Source organism: Lissotriton helveticus, chromosome 9 (assembly GCF_964261635.1).
Source record: "Lissotriton helveticus chromosome 9, aLisHel1.1, whole genome shotgun sequence".
Taxonomy (NCBI): domain Eukaryota; kingdom Metazoa; phylum Chordata; class Amphibia; order Caudata; family Salamandridae; genus Lissotriton; species Lissotriton helveticus.
The window spans coordinates 691,475,285-691,493,144 of NC_136070.1; the positions used below are offsets into that span (position 1 = coordinate 691,475,285).

A 17,860-nucleotide genomic window follows, 5' to 3' on the forward strand; every position below is an offset into this window, starting at 1 on the left:
ATAAGCTACAAAATGAGATGAGGCCTAGGCCTATTTTTTCACTTTGTGCTTACTATTAAGGTATTTTCTATTTACCGAGGCTCCCATTCCGACGACGGGGAATGATACAAAGCATGGGAATCTATGAAAGTTCCAATACTGGGGTAATGACATTGACGTTCTTAGAGAAGGAAGGCAAAGTAACACTGGAAGCTGAACTTCCAAAGAGGCCTCCGTTCTTCTCTTATTTTCCTTGTTCCCAACTTCTTTTAATTTCTTGCAGCCTTCTCTTTTGACATATTTCAGCAGAAATCACTCTCTTTTAGAGAATTCGATACTGGAAAACAGACCAGACAGACAATGAGGGGATTAGTAGCAGCTTTATTCCTTCCACAAGAAAGGCACATCATGAATAGTTAAGGCTTAGTGTTGGATGAAAAGGTGGAATAACACCACTACATATATCCTAGCACTAAAAGATGTTGAGTGAATTTCAAAAATCATTAGGTTTTACACAAAATCAGATAAAGAAACACCCAGAGTGTTCCAGGATCCATCTCACACAAGCTCGATAAAAGAAAACTGAGTGGACAAACTGATAGTTGTGGCGCTGCATTACAAGTTCCAGGACAGTTAAAGGTGTTTTTTTTAACTCTCCTAGCCTATCAGGCTGCTTTTTCCCTCATTGGTAGACTGGCTAAGCAACAGGTTGTTTTATAGGTTCCCGCTGCAGATGACCTAGTCCTTGAAAGTGACCACAATCATGACCCCTTGCATCCATTTGCACAAGAGAAGGGAAATTAAAGTCTTAACAATCAATATGTGATTCTTGTTCATTTTAAAGTGGAGCTCACAACATCTAAATGACTTCATAAGAAAGTGTAAAATTGTAGCCATAACTTTAATCTCTGCTAAAAGTCAGCTGCCGGGTTCGACAATTTATTTCTCACCACCCTCTTATTTTAGGGGTACAGCATTTTCACACTAACTTCGCCATCACACTAACTTCGCCAATATTCAACATCACATGCATGGCGCCTGTACACTGACCACAATACCACTGAATCCACTTAATTAACAGTCAATCATGTCTGCAGTAATCCATTAGTTTACCTCTATGGGAGGTGGCTGGCATGAATGACATTACCATTGGTTCATGGAATGAAACTATCAGGCGGGTTTCTGAGTGTCAAGTTAAGTGAAAGTTGAGAATATTGTGAATTTGGAGTAGCGCAGTACTTTGGCATTTGCGAATAAAGCTGGCATAGTGGTTCCAGGAGAAAGGCAATGTTTGAAAATAATCTTTCAGAGGGAGTACAGCTCGCTACAACATGTTGGATGACTATGATATTTGAGGCGGATATCCAGTTGATGCCATGCCACTTGGATTACGAGTTGCCTTACAAATCCTGCATATAGGTGTTTTATTCTTCATCATGCGTTTCTGTAATCTAGCAGCCATAGTTGGATTGATGTTGCAGAGCACCTACATGATTAACTGTTGGACATGAACTGCAGTGGAGGCTGGTGCTTAGAGGGCGCTGCAGTAGTCTCACCAACTCAAACACACATACAAAGGAGTGACTTTTCACAGATACAGCAGCTGAAATGAAAACTGACAAATTGATAGACCTATCACTTTGAGAGCTTTCATTGCTGTTGTCTCTGTGCTGACAGCGTTAAATGTGCATGTCAGCAACAAAACGGAAAGGGTATCAGCAAAGTTTTGGGAATTGCATGTGTCTGAGGGGGCTTTGGCATTTCAGCTCCCTTCAAACATTCACAACCATAGACATGCTGTGCAGCGCACAGAATCAGCGCAGCATGTCTGAAGACAAAAGCCTACTCTGGCAAAAACACTTTTCACTCAAGTTACCCACCACCCTATCAGAAGACAGGTTAAACCGTGGTGAAGCGGGGTCAGTCCCAGCCGTATATGGACTTCTGATCTGACCTTTTAGAGGACCTGTTTTTAGTTGGATTGGTGTGCACTAGCCATCAAATGCCCACAGGGAACATCTGTGGCACGCATGTTAAGCAGTAAATGTAAACCGAGTGAGTCGGCTATGCCACAAAACCCATAGCAATAGCTGTGAAGGAAAACCAAACACAATATCACACAAATGCTACTTACCTTATAAGTGATTTAAGTTTCTGCTTGTGAATGATGCTTTCCGTTTGTTTGTTTGACTTTCCAACTTTCATTCCAATTAGAGTTATCATCAGCTGTTAACTCCTTACACGCAGGAGGACGGATCACGTGCAGATCCTGCAATACTGCTCCCTAGCCTTCCAGTGAGGCGTCCATGGTCAGAACCAAGGGAGATGGAGCAATCTTGAAAGTGAGACCCTTTGCGATATTGTGTTTTGCCGTCCACCAGTTGGCCGCTTTCCTCATTAAAGGTGTCACTATTATTTTGTCGTTGAATGAGCCTTCTGCCTGGCACCATTTTTTGTCTAGCTGTTCCTGCAGCTGACGCATCCGTAGTCTGCAGTGCGGAATTAAGGGTATGCAAGATGAAATCGATCCTAGGAGCGACTTGTACTGACGGACCAATAGAGACCTCCTGTTTTGTAAGAGACGAGCTGAAAGAATGAGTCTTTTCTGTCTTTCTTCTGAAGGGAAAGCTTTGCAGCACCTTGTATCCAGAATGGAACCTAGGAATCTGGCTGACCTGGATGGGCGAAAAACAGATTTGTTCTGGGTGAGTTGTAGACCTAGTTGATTGAAAAGTCGAATGCAGCTGTCGACTGCTGTGGAAGCTACTTGAAAGGATGGAGCCTTTACTAACCAGTCGTCTAGGTAGGGAAAAACCACTAGAGACTGCTTTCTGAGAAACGCCGTCACTGGGGCTAAGACCTTTGTGAATATCCGTGGGGCGGATCTGAGCCCGAAACAAAGCACTTTGAATTGAAAGTGGCTCTTGGCTACTGTGAAGAGTAAGAATTGTCTGTGAGCTTGATGGATCGGTACATGGAAATATGCGTCCTCTAGATCCAGAGTTGCCATGTAATCTCATGGATTGAGAAGACTTAAAATATCTTGAAGGGATACCATTCTGAATGACAGCTTTATGAGATAGGTGTTGAGCTCCCTTAGGTCTAAAATTGGGCACCAGTTCTCTTCCGTCTTGCGAACCAGGAAAAATCTGGAATCGAATCCTTGTCCTCTTTGAGACTGAGGTACAGGCTCTATCGCCCCCTTGATGAACAGTTGATGGGCTTTGAGACGTAGAAGTCATAGATGTTTTGACTCGTGGCACGAGGGGCTCTGGAAGGTGGGAGATGTTGAAATTACAATGTGTGGCAAAACCAAATGATATTTAGAACCCACGGATCTGATGTTCTGATCATCCAGCTGCGTAGACAATGTGAAATCCTGCCCCCCACTGATGTTACCGGAGGAGGAGGAACTCTAGACAGAGCCAAGAGGCCGCTATTGCCATTTGGACGAATCTCTCCCTTGGTGACCCTGTCGACCTCTTGCTGGCTGACGAGAGAAAGATGCTGATAGGCCCTGTCTCTGAGAGTATTGTGGTTTATAGGTCTGAGAAGATTGGGAATAGGTGGAGTACCGTTGTTGATATCCTCCTCTGTAGTTGGATAAACTCTTGCATTTTGTCCCTCAGAAAGGTACCGTACGATATTGCAGCGTGCCTAAGGACTTGGCTGTCTCTGTGTCCTTTTTAATATCCTGTAAGGCGTCATCTATATGGTTACCAATAAGCATATCCCCATCGAAGGGCAAATCTAAAATGTTGTTCTGCTCCTCAGGGCGAAACCAGGTAGCCCGAAGCCAACCTTGTCTTCTCAGGACAGCCGAACCTGTGAAGGCTCGAAAAACAGTCGTGGCGATGTCCATGGCGCAGTCAATTATCTCGGAGGAAGATCGCTCCCCTTCCTCTAAAATCTTCCTTGCATCTGCTTTAGCACTATCAGGTAGCTGATCCACCAACGGAGACATATCGCATCACATTTGGCGATCATATCATCCCAAAATTGCAAGTGCATTGGAGGCACGAACCAGGAGACTTGACATTGAAGAGAATCTTTTGCCCACATTGTCCAGGCGTCTACCTTCCCTATCAGGTGGTGAAGCCAGAGGGGCCGATAGATTCTTCGATTTTCTTGGTCCCGCCAGGGAGATCACGGATTCCGGCTTGGGTTGACCAACCAGGCAAGCAGGACTACCATCAGGGGCTTTGTAGTTCTTCTCCAGCCGCGGTAGTACCGGAATAACGGTAGCTGGAGACTGCATGACCTTCAGACAACACATGCTCTATGATGGGAATAGAGCAGATGGATTTCCTGTATGGCTCTTTGAAATCATAGAGAAAGCAGTCCAATTGAAACACTGGAACCGGAAGGTCAAACCTCTTTGAAGCTCTTTACATGAGGTTATGGAAATCTCCAATGTCTGCTGGAGGGGAATCCAGCGGATCCGGTGAAGGAGAAGGCGGGTCTGGAATAATATAATCGTCCCACTCTCTATCTGGGTTTGGGACCTCTGACACATCCCGTCCATCCTCAGAAGAATTGTCATCATTATCACCATACACTTGACCTGTGGTGATAGTCTGTCTCTCGTCCCTGGGTTCCTGTTCAGGAGGTTGAACTGCAGAAACTGATGGAGGAGGTGGTGGAGTTGGCTGTATGGACTCGAAGGATTGGGATGGAAATCTTCTCCTGTAATCCATAAACATGATTTGTAGGTCATTTATCAAAGATGAGGGCATAGAAAACATACCATGCTGAGAAAGTTCCTGCATTCTCTCTCTGGGAGGAGGCTGTCGCTGTTCTTTGTAATAGTCATCAGAATCTGAGTCCTGGTATTTGACCTGGAGCTGAGATGGGCTGTAAGCATCCCCATATGGACTATCATCCTTCTCTGAGTAGTCTTCCTCTAGAAGTAAGGCTGGAGGAAGGGGCGTTACCCTTCGCGGAGAGGTCATGTCCGGTGTAATCTGGTGTCGTTTAATTTAAATTTTAACTTTTTGTACCGTCGACGGTGATGGAGTTGTCGTCGACGAGAGCACCGTCGTCGGACAAATAACCATCGTCGATGGAGGAGAAATCGTCGACGATGTCGTCGTCAATATCAAAGCAGCCGTCGTCATTGCCATCGTCTACACCACCGTCAGCGTCATAATTGTCGACGTTGAGGATATCAATATCGTCGACGACACAGGGAATGGAACTTGTCGGTTTACAAAGTCGTCGTCGAGGCTGTCGTCGTCGACGCCACCGTCGTCGGGACCGTCGAAGAAGAAATGGCCACTTGATGGATTTTAGCAGTCTTCGTCGATGTACCTGAAGATGCGATCGTCGACAAGCGGGTCTGCTCAGATTTAGCCTCTTGAGGTAGGGAAGCAGGTTTTATGAAGCTTTTTGCTTTCCCAGGTGGTGGAGAGAGAATAGAAGGACCTTGAGAAACTACCTCCGACACAAATCCCTCTTTCTCCTTGGCACCTCGGTGAGGAGATTTTCAGGGACTAGACCAACTAGACCTATCAGAGGTCTTTTGAGAGGCCTTAGAAGGAGGCTCGGCTGATGTTGAAGGGGAAGACCTACCCCTCTTTTTAGATCTCTTTGATGAAGACGCTGAGGAATCCTCACTGTCACTGGAAATCACCACCTTCCTAGAGCTCACCTTTTGCAGCCAGGTCAAATGTCTTCCTTCCCTGAGTCTCAATGTTTTTGAGGAGAAGGGTCTGCAGATCTTGCAATCAGTGGCTTTCTGGTCTGGGTACAAGCAGTAAATACAATCTTTATGCTTGTCCCCCACATATAGCCTCTTCTTTGAGCAGGTAGCACAAGCCTTGAACAAGGCTTTCTTCTCCTTATCTGACATCTTGAAGAAACAATTGTTGAATCCCAAGTTGTAGAAAGAAAAACTGAGCAGAGCTCAGAGGAGATTCCCTTAGCACAACGTGCGGTAGAAAATCTGAGGCTCTGAGGCTCTCTCGGGAGTGCTCTATGGAGTGAGGCTATTTTGATTGGTTGTTGCAACTTTTTTGGTCTCTTTTACAAAAAGAGGTGGATAGGCTACAAAAAGAGATGAGGCCTAGGCCTTTCTTTCTCTTTTGTTCCTACTGCTATGGTATTTTCTATTTACCGAGGTTCCCATTCCGACGACGGGGGATTGAAACAAAGCATGGGAATCTATGAAAGTTCCAATAATGGGGCAACAAAAAGGAGGCTTGGTGAAATCAACTATGTGCCTGGACTGCACAATTTAGTTCAGCAGGGACTGATCCCAGAATTTCCTGTTTCACTAGATGGGAATCTCTTTCCCACATCATATGTGAGTGTTTTTTCCTTAATTCTTGAAGAGTGAGATTAAGGCATGCGTGACAGTCATAATCCACACTTAATTTTTGACAGTTTTAAATATTGCGAACCTTGCCAAGGACTGCCAGAATTCTTAACAACAGACAAATACTACGTTTCACCTTTTTTGGCACAGGGAGATTTGTGGGATTTATAACTGTTCCCCCATGTTGCATGGTCAGCAGCAGTAGCCACAAGACCACACTGCCTCCTGTCAAAGCTCAGCTTGTTTTAGGCTCGAGGTTCCACAAGGATCTGTAGCTGAGCCAGGCTTCTATCTTGAGCTTTCAGTGGCTCGTCCACTTCTATTTTATTCTATTTTATATGTTTTCTCGCCCAGCGAATCCATTGCTTCTTTCCTATCCTCCACTCCAAAGACACTACCAGGGCATGGGTCTCACTAGCTACTTTTCAAGAATGATGGATGTGCACATTTGATGGCTTGGTGTTTGATACCTGGCTTTTTAATGTGGGGCTACTTTGTCCATTGTGGCTTCAGGTTATAACCACTCTGAATCTGTAGGTTGCACTTCTCCTCTGGTTCACTGCTATGTTCCACAATCTGCCCCAAAAATCCACATGTTCGAATTTGAATGCAAAGCAGGCAATCATTGTGTGCATATGCATTTGTATGTGTTTTCTTGTAGGAGTTTCTACTAGACGGTAACACTTGTCTCCTCATGCACCTAGTTAAACACGCTGCAGTCCCATTAATGAGGCCATATTACTACACTCTTTTCTCCAAAATCTGGAGACACACTTGCAATACCAATACAGTGCTTCAACATCTCGTATGGCATTCCCTTCTAACCAGGCTCACACATGATTTCACTCTCTTCTTGTAGATATTCCTGTACTTTTGAGGTCTTCTGCTCTGAAGTTGATTGGGAACACCACTAAGATTGGTGCAGGGAGAGAGGAAAGAAGATAGAGGGAAAGAAAAAGAGATAAAGAAGTGTATGTGGGTTTTTGTTTATCATAAAGGTCTGTGAAAGAGTGTTGCACTACACAATGGCCTCATTTGAGAAGATCAATAGCTCAACACTCGTAATCTTAAATTCAACGTTCCTGATATAATACTGGTATACTTGCTGTATAGGGGTTGGCCCAGATGGATTCATTAAGTTTTTGTTGTTGGGTGGCTGAGTTGTGTTTAGTCCGTGCACGTCTGGACAAGAGGTATCATACATACTAGAAAACTCAACAAATGCAACAAGAATAGGATAGAAACAACTACAAAAATTCACAAATTGATGTATGACCATTGGAACAAATGAAATACCCATTCAGTATATAACTAACCATCAAATATATTTTGTAGATGTCAACATCAAAAAGCAGAGCAAGCACATCTGAGCAGCGTTAAAAAAATAAAAGGGCATGACCCGCAATTTCTTATCAACCTGTGGCTCCAGTGAACAGACTTACCAGCTCCCCGGTCTCTGGGTTTATCACAGTAGCTTGGTCAAAGTTAAAGGTTCCCCCCTCATTCTGGAAGAAAGAGAACGGAAAAATCCACGTTATGATGGTTGTACACTTTCCATTAAATGCAGCTTCTTGCGTGGTATTTTATTCAGTGGTAACAAAATACTGAGGCAAGGTGCTGCAAATACTTTTCACAGAAGAGTGGATGGGAGGGAGATAAGCAGGCTACAGGTTTGTCTGGACAACTTCTATATAGTGCATGTGCCCGATGATAACTTGCCTTGGCCATTAAATATTCAAACTTCTTTGGTGAAAGAATCCAGAAAGTTTAGGATCACAAGTGTCTTGACAATAATTAACATAGTCTTTGCAATCTCACCTAGCTGGCAATTATTTCAGTTGCTAACCAAAGTAGTTTGGAGGTCTCAGCACAGTTCTTGGTGGTGGTATTAAAACTAAAATATACAAATGTGTACCCTTTGTTGTGCCTCATTTAAGAGACTGAGGAACTGTATAGATAGTAGACCCAGCTTACCCCTACTTTCTCTGAATCGTCCAAAAAGCAGCTAAGCCAAAGAGAGTCATCCTTGCCAGTGCCTTCTGGAATGACAGTCTTTAGATCTGTAATTTTGCACCTTATACGGATAACCAATTACTATGTCCTATTGATATCATGAAAACTTGGAATGTATCTGGTCCCAAGGGACCGAAGTTTGACAACCCTGATCTGGGCTTTTGTTTGAGATTTCTGTTCTGGGCTTTTGCTTGAGATTGCTGAAACTAAAACACGTGATTTCTATTGCAAATACACAAACATACAATTTCTGACAACCCAGGGATAAAATACATAGCTAAAGAGATGGTGTGGGATCAAGAGGTATGCAGGGCATAAAATCCCATCTCTGAGATTTGCATTAAAAACTAATATTTCTCAAATAGAACGGGAGACTTCCTGCCAGGTTCACCCTCCACCTCTCACTCAATTTCAGGTGGAAGATATACAATTAGATTGTTTTGTAGTCTTTAGAGGCAGTCATGTCATGTTCTAATGCCTAGGTCGGCCTAGCCTGGTGACCCTTCTCCTGCGGCAGTAGCTTTAGAGTTTCCACCAGATAACCTCATATCAAAGATTCCTACAGAGGCAATCAACCATAAATCAAGCATAACATTCTCATGCTATGAAGTAGAAAGTTGTCTTTACCAATACCTTAGGCGAACCTCATACGATACTTGAACAATAATTATGTGCATAAAGTAATCCTGCTGAGGTGAACTGGTGGTCATATAGAAATTCTGCTATTGCAACATGTTTTTTCCCAACCTTATTTATTTTTAACACCATCAAAGGGGTACCAGTGAATCTTGGGCAAACTAAATCTTGTAATGGCAAAAACATCCCTTTTTCCTTCAAAGACATGATAAAATAAAAGCAAACCTGCACAAAAAGTTTTCCACTGCCATGGCCCAGTAACTCGTGGAGGCCGACCTGGACCTCAAATGAGGGGCCTTTCCACTTAAGATACAGATCCTGCAAAAAAGAACAGGGGAGGAATTAAGAAAGACAGTACACAACTCACAGTTTCTTATAAAGTAACATCTCCAAAATAAAATGTAATTGATGCATAATTAGAATAGAAATAATAAGCTTCACTGTCCAAACAATGTTGCCGCTAAGTTGAGGTAGTTTCCAATATGCACACCCCATCAGCAACGGGCATATGAGCATATCCTTCTGGATCAACTGCTATAAAACACCCATTCCTTTACACCTACAATAGGTGACGTCACATTTATTTTCATAGCCGGACAACTTTCATTTTTGTTGTAATGTGGATTCCTCTGGTAGCCGAGATGGGCCCGTGAGGAAGTTCTTTTACTAATGATCACCAACATGGGAACTGCTATTTTTGGAAGGTTTTGAACTATGATTACCAAACTACACAGACCTTAATGAGAAAGTAAGACTTCTTGTTTACGGGCAACTGTGTATGTGATTGATATTTCGATGTAATGTTTAATTACTTTTTTATCTGTATGATATCTATAAGAAACTGGGCACAGAAAAAAATCAATAAAAAGAGTTTGACAAACTTAAGACTCATTCAGCTTTGACTGGTGATAAAATAAGGTATAACAGGCTACCTAGTGGCCCTACAAGTTGTGGGAATTATATGGTAGTATGAATGACATCAATTGGAACTTGCCTGTGCATCGGGAATTGCCGCTGGGGAGCCCGGGTGGAGGGCTGCTGCCTGCAACGATCTTGTGAACTGCTGGGGTTGTTGCCTGCCTCCCGCTGCCCGCTCCTACTTCCATCTGGGGAAGCGCCGGCCGTCGCATGGAGGGCAGGTCAGGGGACTGCAATCCCCAGCAGCCCAGGGAACCACGTGACCTGATAGAAGCGCCAGGAGGCGCATAAAAACAGCGATAGCCCTCCCTCGCAGGACGCGAGCGGGATGCCAGGCTAAGCCCGGGCAAAGGGCGGGCCCTCTGTGGCCCTCAGAGGCCTGAGGAGGACGGGACGGGCCACCCTATTTGATCTTTGCCTCATACTCGCTGGAAAAGGGAGGTAACACAAACTAACCCATCAAAGTGATTGACTACACATACACTTTGGTATTCCCTAAAGGGCTACCTTCTGACTTTTTCGTTTTTGGCCACTAGATTACGTGTATAACCTGCATAGGTACTTGTCGTAGTAATATACATATACAGAAAGCTAATCACACCATGACTGATAAAGGGCTTCATATAATTAATATCCTTCAGGGGGGCAACGGAAGGGAACATTGGACAACTACCTAATTAGGGCTACATCGGCAATCGAGTCCGAAATAGAGAGAGTTGAACAAAGTCTTTCCGCAGAGCCCACATCCAGTATCCAATCTCCCCTGGTGCTACCAGACCAAATCCAAAATTTTACCTTACTGGAGGAATTAAATCTGATTTGTAAAACTGTATATACCAATGTTGAAAATGGAAACGACCAAACAAATGCTCCTGCATGTGTAATGAGTAATACAAGTCCCCAGCCTAGAATTACATCTCAACTAAACGTAAGCCATCTTGGTACCCCCCCTTTAACATCACCCAAGGATACTATCCAACTGTCAGCAAATGTCCAGGCCACCTGTCTTAACAGAAAGCGCAAAGGTGCTAAACAGAGTGAAAGATTAGTTAAAAAACAAAAATTGTATCTAAGTCCCCTCTCGGCCATCAGCAAAACCCCCAAAACATCTGAGGTACGCTCAATTCTGGACTCCCCTGCATCCCCTACACAATTTGACTTATTGGTCCAGATAGAACTTTTGGTCAAATCCTTAATATCCCCATCGGAAAAAAGAATCAAGGTAATAGGGGAAAAGTTCACAAGCATAGAGGAAACCATCAAGGCAAATCTGATACTCACAAAAAGTATGGTAGGACATAAGCAAGTAGAGACTTCAGTCGCTACTGACATCTCCATCACCTCTGCACAAAGTAATACCACACAAATGTACGCAGTTGCCCCAAAAACATCCGAAACATTATTCATATCAAACCCCCTAATAGCCCAAAGTTCTGCCATTAGAAAAGGGTCGGCTAAAGAACCCACACCGACAGAGGGGATGTTTTACAACTACGGCAACAGGCAAAGAAAGGCTAAATGAATATGCTACTTACCAGTATGCATCTGTTCTTGGCATGTAGGGCTGCTAACATTCATACCCTGTTCCCATGATGCACTGGGCCAGGGACAGACTAATTTGCATATAGCCAGGTTCTGAACTGGGATGGTGCAGTGAGCTAAAAAACGGTGATGGATCAAGCCCTGATCTGTTGACTGGGTAGGAGTGTTCTGATTAACTCAGATACTCTGTCCATCAGCACCCCCTTTTTGTAATTATTTTGGCCACCATGAGTGTGGAAGGGTATGCTCAGACATGAGTCCCTTGCTCATTGCACCATCAGGATTCAAGCAAGCCGGGCCGAAGACGGCTGTAATGCCAGAAACCGGTCCCCGGAAGCTTGTTTCCTTTCCAGTGAAGAATTGGCTTGGTAGTTTGGTCTGCCCTGTTCCCATGATGCACTGGGCCAGGGACAGACTAATTTGCATATAGCCAGGTTCTGAACTGGGATGGTGCAGTGAGCTAAAAAACGGTGATGGATCAAGCCCTGATCTGTTGACTGGGTAGGAGTGTTCTGATTAACTCAGATACTCTGTCCATCACCACCCCCTTTTTGTAATTATTTTGGCCACCATGAGTGTGGAAGGGTATGCTCAGACATGAGTCCCTTGCTCATTGCACCATCAGGATTCAAGCAAGCCGGGCCGAAGACGGCTGTAATGCCAGAAACCGGTCCCCGGAAGCTTGTTTCCTTTCCAGTGAAGAATTGGCTTGGTAGTTTGGTCTGCCCTGTTCCCATGATGCACTGGGCCAGGGACAGACTAATTTGCATATAGCCAGGTTCTGAACTGGGATGGTGCAGTGAGCTAAAAAACGGTGATGGATCAAGCCCTGATCTGTTGACTGGGTAGGAGTGTTCTGATTAACTCAGATACTCTGTCCATCACCACCCCCTTTTTGTAATTATTTTGGCCACCATGAGTGTGGAAGGGTATGCTCAGACATGAGTCCCTTGCTCATTGCACCATCAGGATTCAAGCAAGCCGGGCCGAAGACGGCTGTAATGCCAGAAACCGGTCCCCGGAAGCTTGTTTCCTTTCCAGTGAAGAATTGGCTTGGTAGTTTGGTCTGCCCTGTTCCCATGATGCACTGGGCCAGGGACAGACTAATTTGCATATAGCCAGGTTCTGAACTGGGATGGTGCAGTGAGCTAAAAAACGGTGATGGATCAAGCCCTGATCTGTTGACTGGGTAGGAGTGTTCTGATTAACTCAGATACTCTGTCCATCACCACCCCCTTTTTGTAATTATTTTGGCCACCATGAGTGTGGAAGGGTATGCTCAGACATGAGTCCCTTGCTCATTGCACCATCAGGATTCAAGCAAGCCGGGCCGAAGACGGCTGTAATGCCAGAAACCGGTCCCCGGAAGCTTGTTTCCTTTCCAGTGAAGAATTGGCTTGGTAGTTTGGTCTGCCCTGTTCCCATGATGCACTGGGCCAGGGACAGACTAATTTGCATATAGCCAGGTTCTGAACTGGGATGGTGCAGTGAGCTAAAAAACGGTGATGGATCAAGCCCTGATCTGTTGACTGGGTAGGAGTGTTCTGATTAACTCAGATACTCTGTCCATCACCACCCCCTTTTTGTAATTATTTTGGCCACCATGAGTGTGGAAGGGTATGCTCAGACATGAGTCCCTTGCTCATTGCACCATCAGGATTCAAGCAAGCCGGGCCGAAGACGGCTGTAATGCCAGAAACCGGTCCCCGGAAGCTTGTTTCCTTTCCAGTGAAGAATTGGCTTGGTAGTTTGGTCTGCCCTGTTCCCATGATGCACTGGGCCAGGGACAGACTAATTTGCATATAGCCAGGTTCTGAACTGGGATGGTGCAGTGAGCTAAAAAACGGTGATGGATCAAGCCCTGATCTGTTGACTGGGTAGGAGTGTTCTGATTAACTCAGATACTCTGTCCATCACCACCCCCTTTTTGTAATTAAACATTCATATCTTAGCATTAGATCGCCGCCTAGTGTTGGGTCCGGATGATCGCACATTGTTGTCCTGGAAGAGTCTTCGAAGTATCCTGAGATAGGTGGCTCCTCCCCTGGACTACAGTGCGCATGGGCATCGGCTCCATCCCCAGATTGTTTTTCGCCATTGTGGCAGAAGATGGAGTGAAAAGTGTAAAGGATGTCCATGCTAATAAGTGAATACAATAGTATATCTGCAGCTGCGACAGGCACCGGGGAGGAGGGTGGGCGATATGAATGTTAGCAGCCCTACATGCCAAGAACAGATGCATACTGGTAAGTAGCATATTCAGTTCGAGGCATGTGGGCTGCTAAATTCATATCTTAGCATAGAATACAGAGCAGTCCCTCCATCAGCGGCGGTTGCCCGTGCCAGCTGCAGAAACCTGAAAGAGTGTCTTGAGAACAGCCTGTCCTACAGCTGCTTGCTGCTTGGAATGTACGTCAACACAGTAGTGTTTTGTAAAGGTATGTGGTGTAACCCACGTGGCTGCTCTGCAAATATCCTCTAAAGGAATGTTCCCTAGGAAAGCCATGGATGCCTCCAGCTTGCGTGTGGAGTGCGCCCTTGGGGGTATCGTTAAAGTGCGCTTGGCCTTTTGATAACATATTTGGATGCACTTAACAATCCACCTGGCTATTCCTGCTTTGGAAATAGGGTTGCCTTTGTGTTGTGGTGCGAAGGCAACAAAAAGTTGTTTTGTCTTTCTAAAGGGTTGTGTCCTGTCTATGTAGTACATCAACGCCCTCCGTACGTCTAACGTATGGAGCATTCTTTCCGCCACCGTTTGTGGGTTTTGGAAGAATGCCGGTAAGTCAATAGTTTGGTTGAGATGAAACTGTGACACCACCTTCGGAAGGAATTTGGGGTTAGTACGTAGCACTACCCTATTTGGATGAATCTGAATGAATGGCTCTTGGATTGTGAGCGCTTGCAGCTCACTAACATGCCTTAGCGACGTGATAGCGATTAGGAAAGCTACTTTCCACGTTAGGAACTGGAGTTCACACGAGTGCAGTGGCTCAAAAGGTGGTCCCATTAGTCTGGTGAGGACCACATTGAGGTTCCACACCGGAGCTGGTGGTGTTCTTGGGGGAATGACTCGTTTCAGACCTTCAAGGAAAGCTTTAATGGCAGGCACTCTGAAGACAGAGAGATGCTGCCTGTTCTGAAGATAAGCCGCTATGGCGGATAGATGTATCCGAATGGAAGTGTACGCTAGATTGCACTTGTAAAGATGCAACAGATAGCAAATGATGTTAGGGATAGATGCATCTAGCGGGTTGATGTCATTGGCTGTACAGTAAATGACAAAACGCTTCCATTTCGCAGCATAGCATGCTCTGGTAGTTGGCTTCCTTGCCTCCTTGATGATGTCCATGCATTCCGGAGGTAGGTTAAGGTATCCAAACTCTAGGACTTCAGGAGCCAGATTGCCAGGTTGAGCTGTTGCGGATCTGGATGCTGAATTTCTCCATGGTTCTGCGTCAAAAGACTGGGCGTGAGGCGCAGTCTTTGATGCGGCACCACTGAGAGTTCGAGGAACGTGGTGTACCATGCTTGGCGCGCCCAAGTTGGAGCAACTAGGATGACAGTCATCGCGTGCTGCCTTAGCTTTCTCGCGACCAGCGGTATCAGAGGGGCTGGTGGAAAAGCGTACGCAAATTTGCCTGACCAGTTCATCCATATCGCATTGCCCTGCGACTGTGGGTGAGGGAACCTGGCGGCAAAGTGTTGGCATTTTGCGTTTTCTTTTGTGGCAAACAGGTCTATCTCCGGATGACCCCACTGCTGGAAGTACAGGTGGAGTACAGATGGGTGTATCTCCCACTCGTGCATTTGATGGCTGTATCTGCTGAGCAGATCCGCCATCTGATTGTCCTTGCCCGGGAGGTGTTCTGCCATGAGGAAAATGTTCCTCTGAATGGCCCACTTCCACATGCCCTGAGCCAGATGAGACAGCTGTGGCGAGTGGGTGCCCCCCTGCTTTTGAATGTAGTACATCGCGGTCATGTTGTCCGTCCGGACTAACACTACCTTGTTGCACAGATGTACAATGAAGGACTTGAGCGCCATGAAGATTGCCATCAGTTCCAGATAGTTGATGTGCATCTTCTGTTGCTGCGTCGTCCATAGTCCCTGCACTGTGTAAGTGAGCAGATGAGCTCCCCATCCCTGGAGAGATGCGTCCGTTGTCAGGATAATTTGTGGCACTGGCTCCTGGAACAGTCGGCCCTTGCAAAGGTTGTGTGGAGTCCACCAATGCAGAGAGTCGTATGCCCGACTGGTAACCAACACTAGGTCTGTCAATTGTCCCTGAGCCTGTGTCCACTGATTTGCTAAGCATTCCTGGAGCGGACGCATATGCAACCGTGCGTGAGGGACTATGAAGATGCAGGAGGCCATCATGCCAATCAACTGCATGAACACTCTCGCTGGAAGTGAGTGTTGTGGTCTGAACTTTTGGATTAGAGACTGCATGCTGTCTATCCTGACTTGGTTTGGCTGAGCCATGGCCGTCAGGGTATTGAACGTCGCACCTAGAAACTGCCGGACATGTGCCGGCTGAAGATGCGACTTTGGGTAGTTCAACGAGAAGCCCAGATCGTGAAGGAGGTGAATGGTAGTTGACATGTCCGCGGCGCACTGTTGTTCCGACTTGGCTTGAACGAGCCAGTCGTCTAGGTAGGGGTAGACATGAATGTTCTGCCTTCTGAGGTGCGCTGCTACTGTCGCCAGACACTTGGTAAACACTCTTGGGGCTGTGGTCACTCCGAAGGGTAGGACTTTGAACTGATAATGCTTGCCTTGGATAGTGAATCTGAGGTATTTCCTGTGGGACGGGTGTAGTGGATTGTGGAAATAAGCATCCTTGAGATCTAAGGTTGCTAAGAAGTCCCCTTGGTTTAACAAGGGAAGAATTTGTTGCAGTGTAAGCATATGGAAGTGTTCTGATAGTATGTACAGGTTGAGGGGACGTAGATCTAGAATGGGTCTGAGAGATCCGTCCTTCTTTGGAATAAGGAAGTACAGGGAATATACCCCTGTGCCTTCCTCTCCCACCGGCACGAGCTCGATTGCGCCTTTTTGCAGCATCACCAGTACTTCCTGCTGCAATAAGTGCAAGTGCTCTGCGGACATAGGCCTTTGCCTTGGCGGGATGTTGGGTGGAGTGGATTTCAACTCTAGGCAATAACCATACTGGACTAGTTGTCGCACCCACCTGTCTGTGGTGATGTTTCTCCAGACGGGCAGGAATTGCTGCAGTCTCCCCCCGACAGGTGTTAAGTGGTCGGGGGGCAGCGACAGAGAGTCACTGTTTGCTTGGGGTAGAGGAGCGGGAGCTGTTGTTTCCTCTGCCGCGACCTCTGTTGCTGTTATTTCTGTAACCTCCCTTGTTCTGTTTTGTGAACGAGGATTGTGCTCCACCTCTTGAGAACTGAGATTGTTGACCCATTTGTCCTCTGGTGACTCCACGTGCACCTGAGCGACGAAAATTGCTGCCACGAAACTGTTGTGACTGTAGGGCCCCCATGGACTTAGCAGTTTCTGTGTCTTTTTTTATTTTTTCTAGGGTGGTGTCAACATCTGGACCAAACAGACTATCAGGATTGACTGGCTGATTAAGAATGGTTGTCTGAATATCTGGTTTAAACCCCGAGATGCGGAGCCACGCCTGTCGTCTCAGCATAACGCTAGTGTTGATAGCTCTAGCAGCTGTGTCTGCGGCGTCAAGTGCACACTTGATGGCTGCGTTTGAGATTAGCTTCCCTTCCTCAATAAGCAGTTTGGTGCCTTCTTGGAACTTTGGAGGCAGGTGTTGTATAATCTGTTCTAGGGTGTCGTAATGCGCCCTATCGTAACGTGCTAAGAGTGCTTGTGTATTGGCAATGCGCCAAAAGTTTGCGGCCTGTGCAGCTACTCTTTTGCCCCCTGCCTCTAGCACTTTGGACTCCTTATCCGGGGGAGGAGCTTCACCCGTCGTCTGGGAGTTGGCACGTTTCCTGGCATTGGCGACCACAAGAGAGTCCAGTGGCAACTGTCCCCGAATGTATGCGGGGTCTGCAGGTGCAGGTCTGTACTTCTTTTCAATACGTGGATTGACCACTCGTGCTCTGGTAGGCTCCTTAAATATGTCCCCAGCATGCTTGAGGACTCCTTTAAGCATAGGCAGCGTCTTTACTGTCCTTTCAGAGACTGAAAATGTGTCGAAAAGGAAGTCTTCCTCTATCGGGTCAGCATGCATGTCCACATCATGATTGGCTGCCGCCCTCTCAATTAGTGCATGAAAACCTGCTGAATCCTCAGTTGGGGATGCACGTGCATTAAAAAGCTGCGGGTCATGCCCCACACTTTGGGTGCCCTGGTCACCAGTGTCATCATATGAATCCGGTTGTGCATCTGGTTCATTGATAGGGAAATTGTATTGCTCGTCCTCATCATACCCCTCACCCGCAGAGTGTTCTGGTGAGGGAGTAGGGCTCC

The 17,860-nt window shown here is 46.0% G+C and overlaps 1 protein-coding gene across 2 annotated transcripts in view; it reads right to left on the minus strand.

Annotated features, from left to right (window-relative positions):
* The window catches only part of DPP3 (dipeptidyl peptidase 3), a 468,907-nt gene that overhangs the window by 114,956 nt on the left and 336,091 nt on the right, over window positions 1-17,860 (minus strand). For both annotated transcript variants that reach the window (XM_078660787.1, XM_078660788.1), the window contains exons 12-13: window positions 9,170-9,262; window positions 7,738-7,800 (exon numbers count right to left, since the gene is read on the minus strand). In XM_078660787.1, coding sequence (XP_078516913.1) covers window positions 7,738-7,800; window positions 9,170-9,262 — 156 coding nt within the window. The remainder of the gene's footprint in view (window positions 1-7,737; window positions 7,801-9,169; window positions 9,263-17,860) is intronic.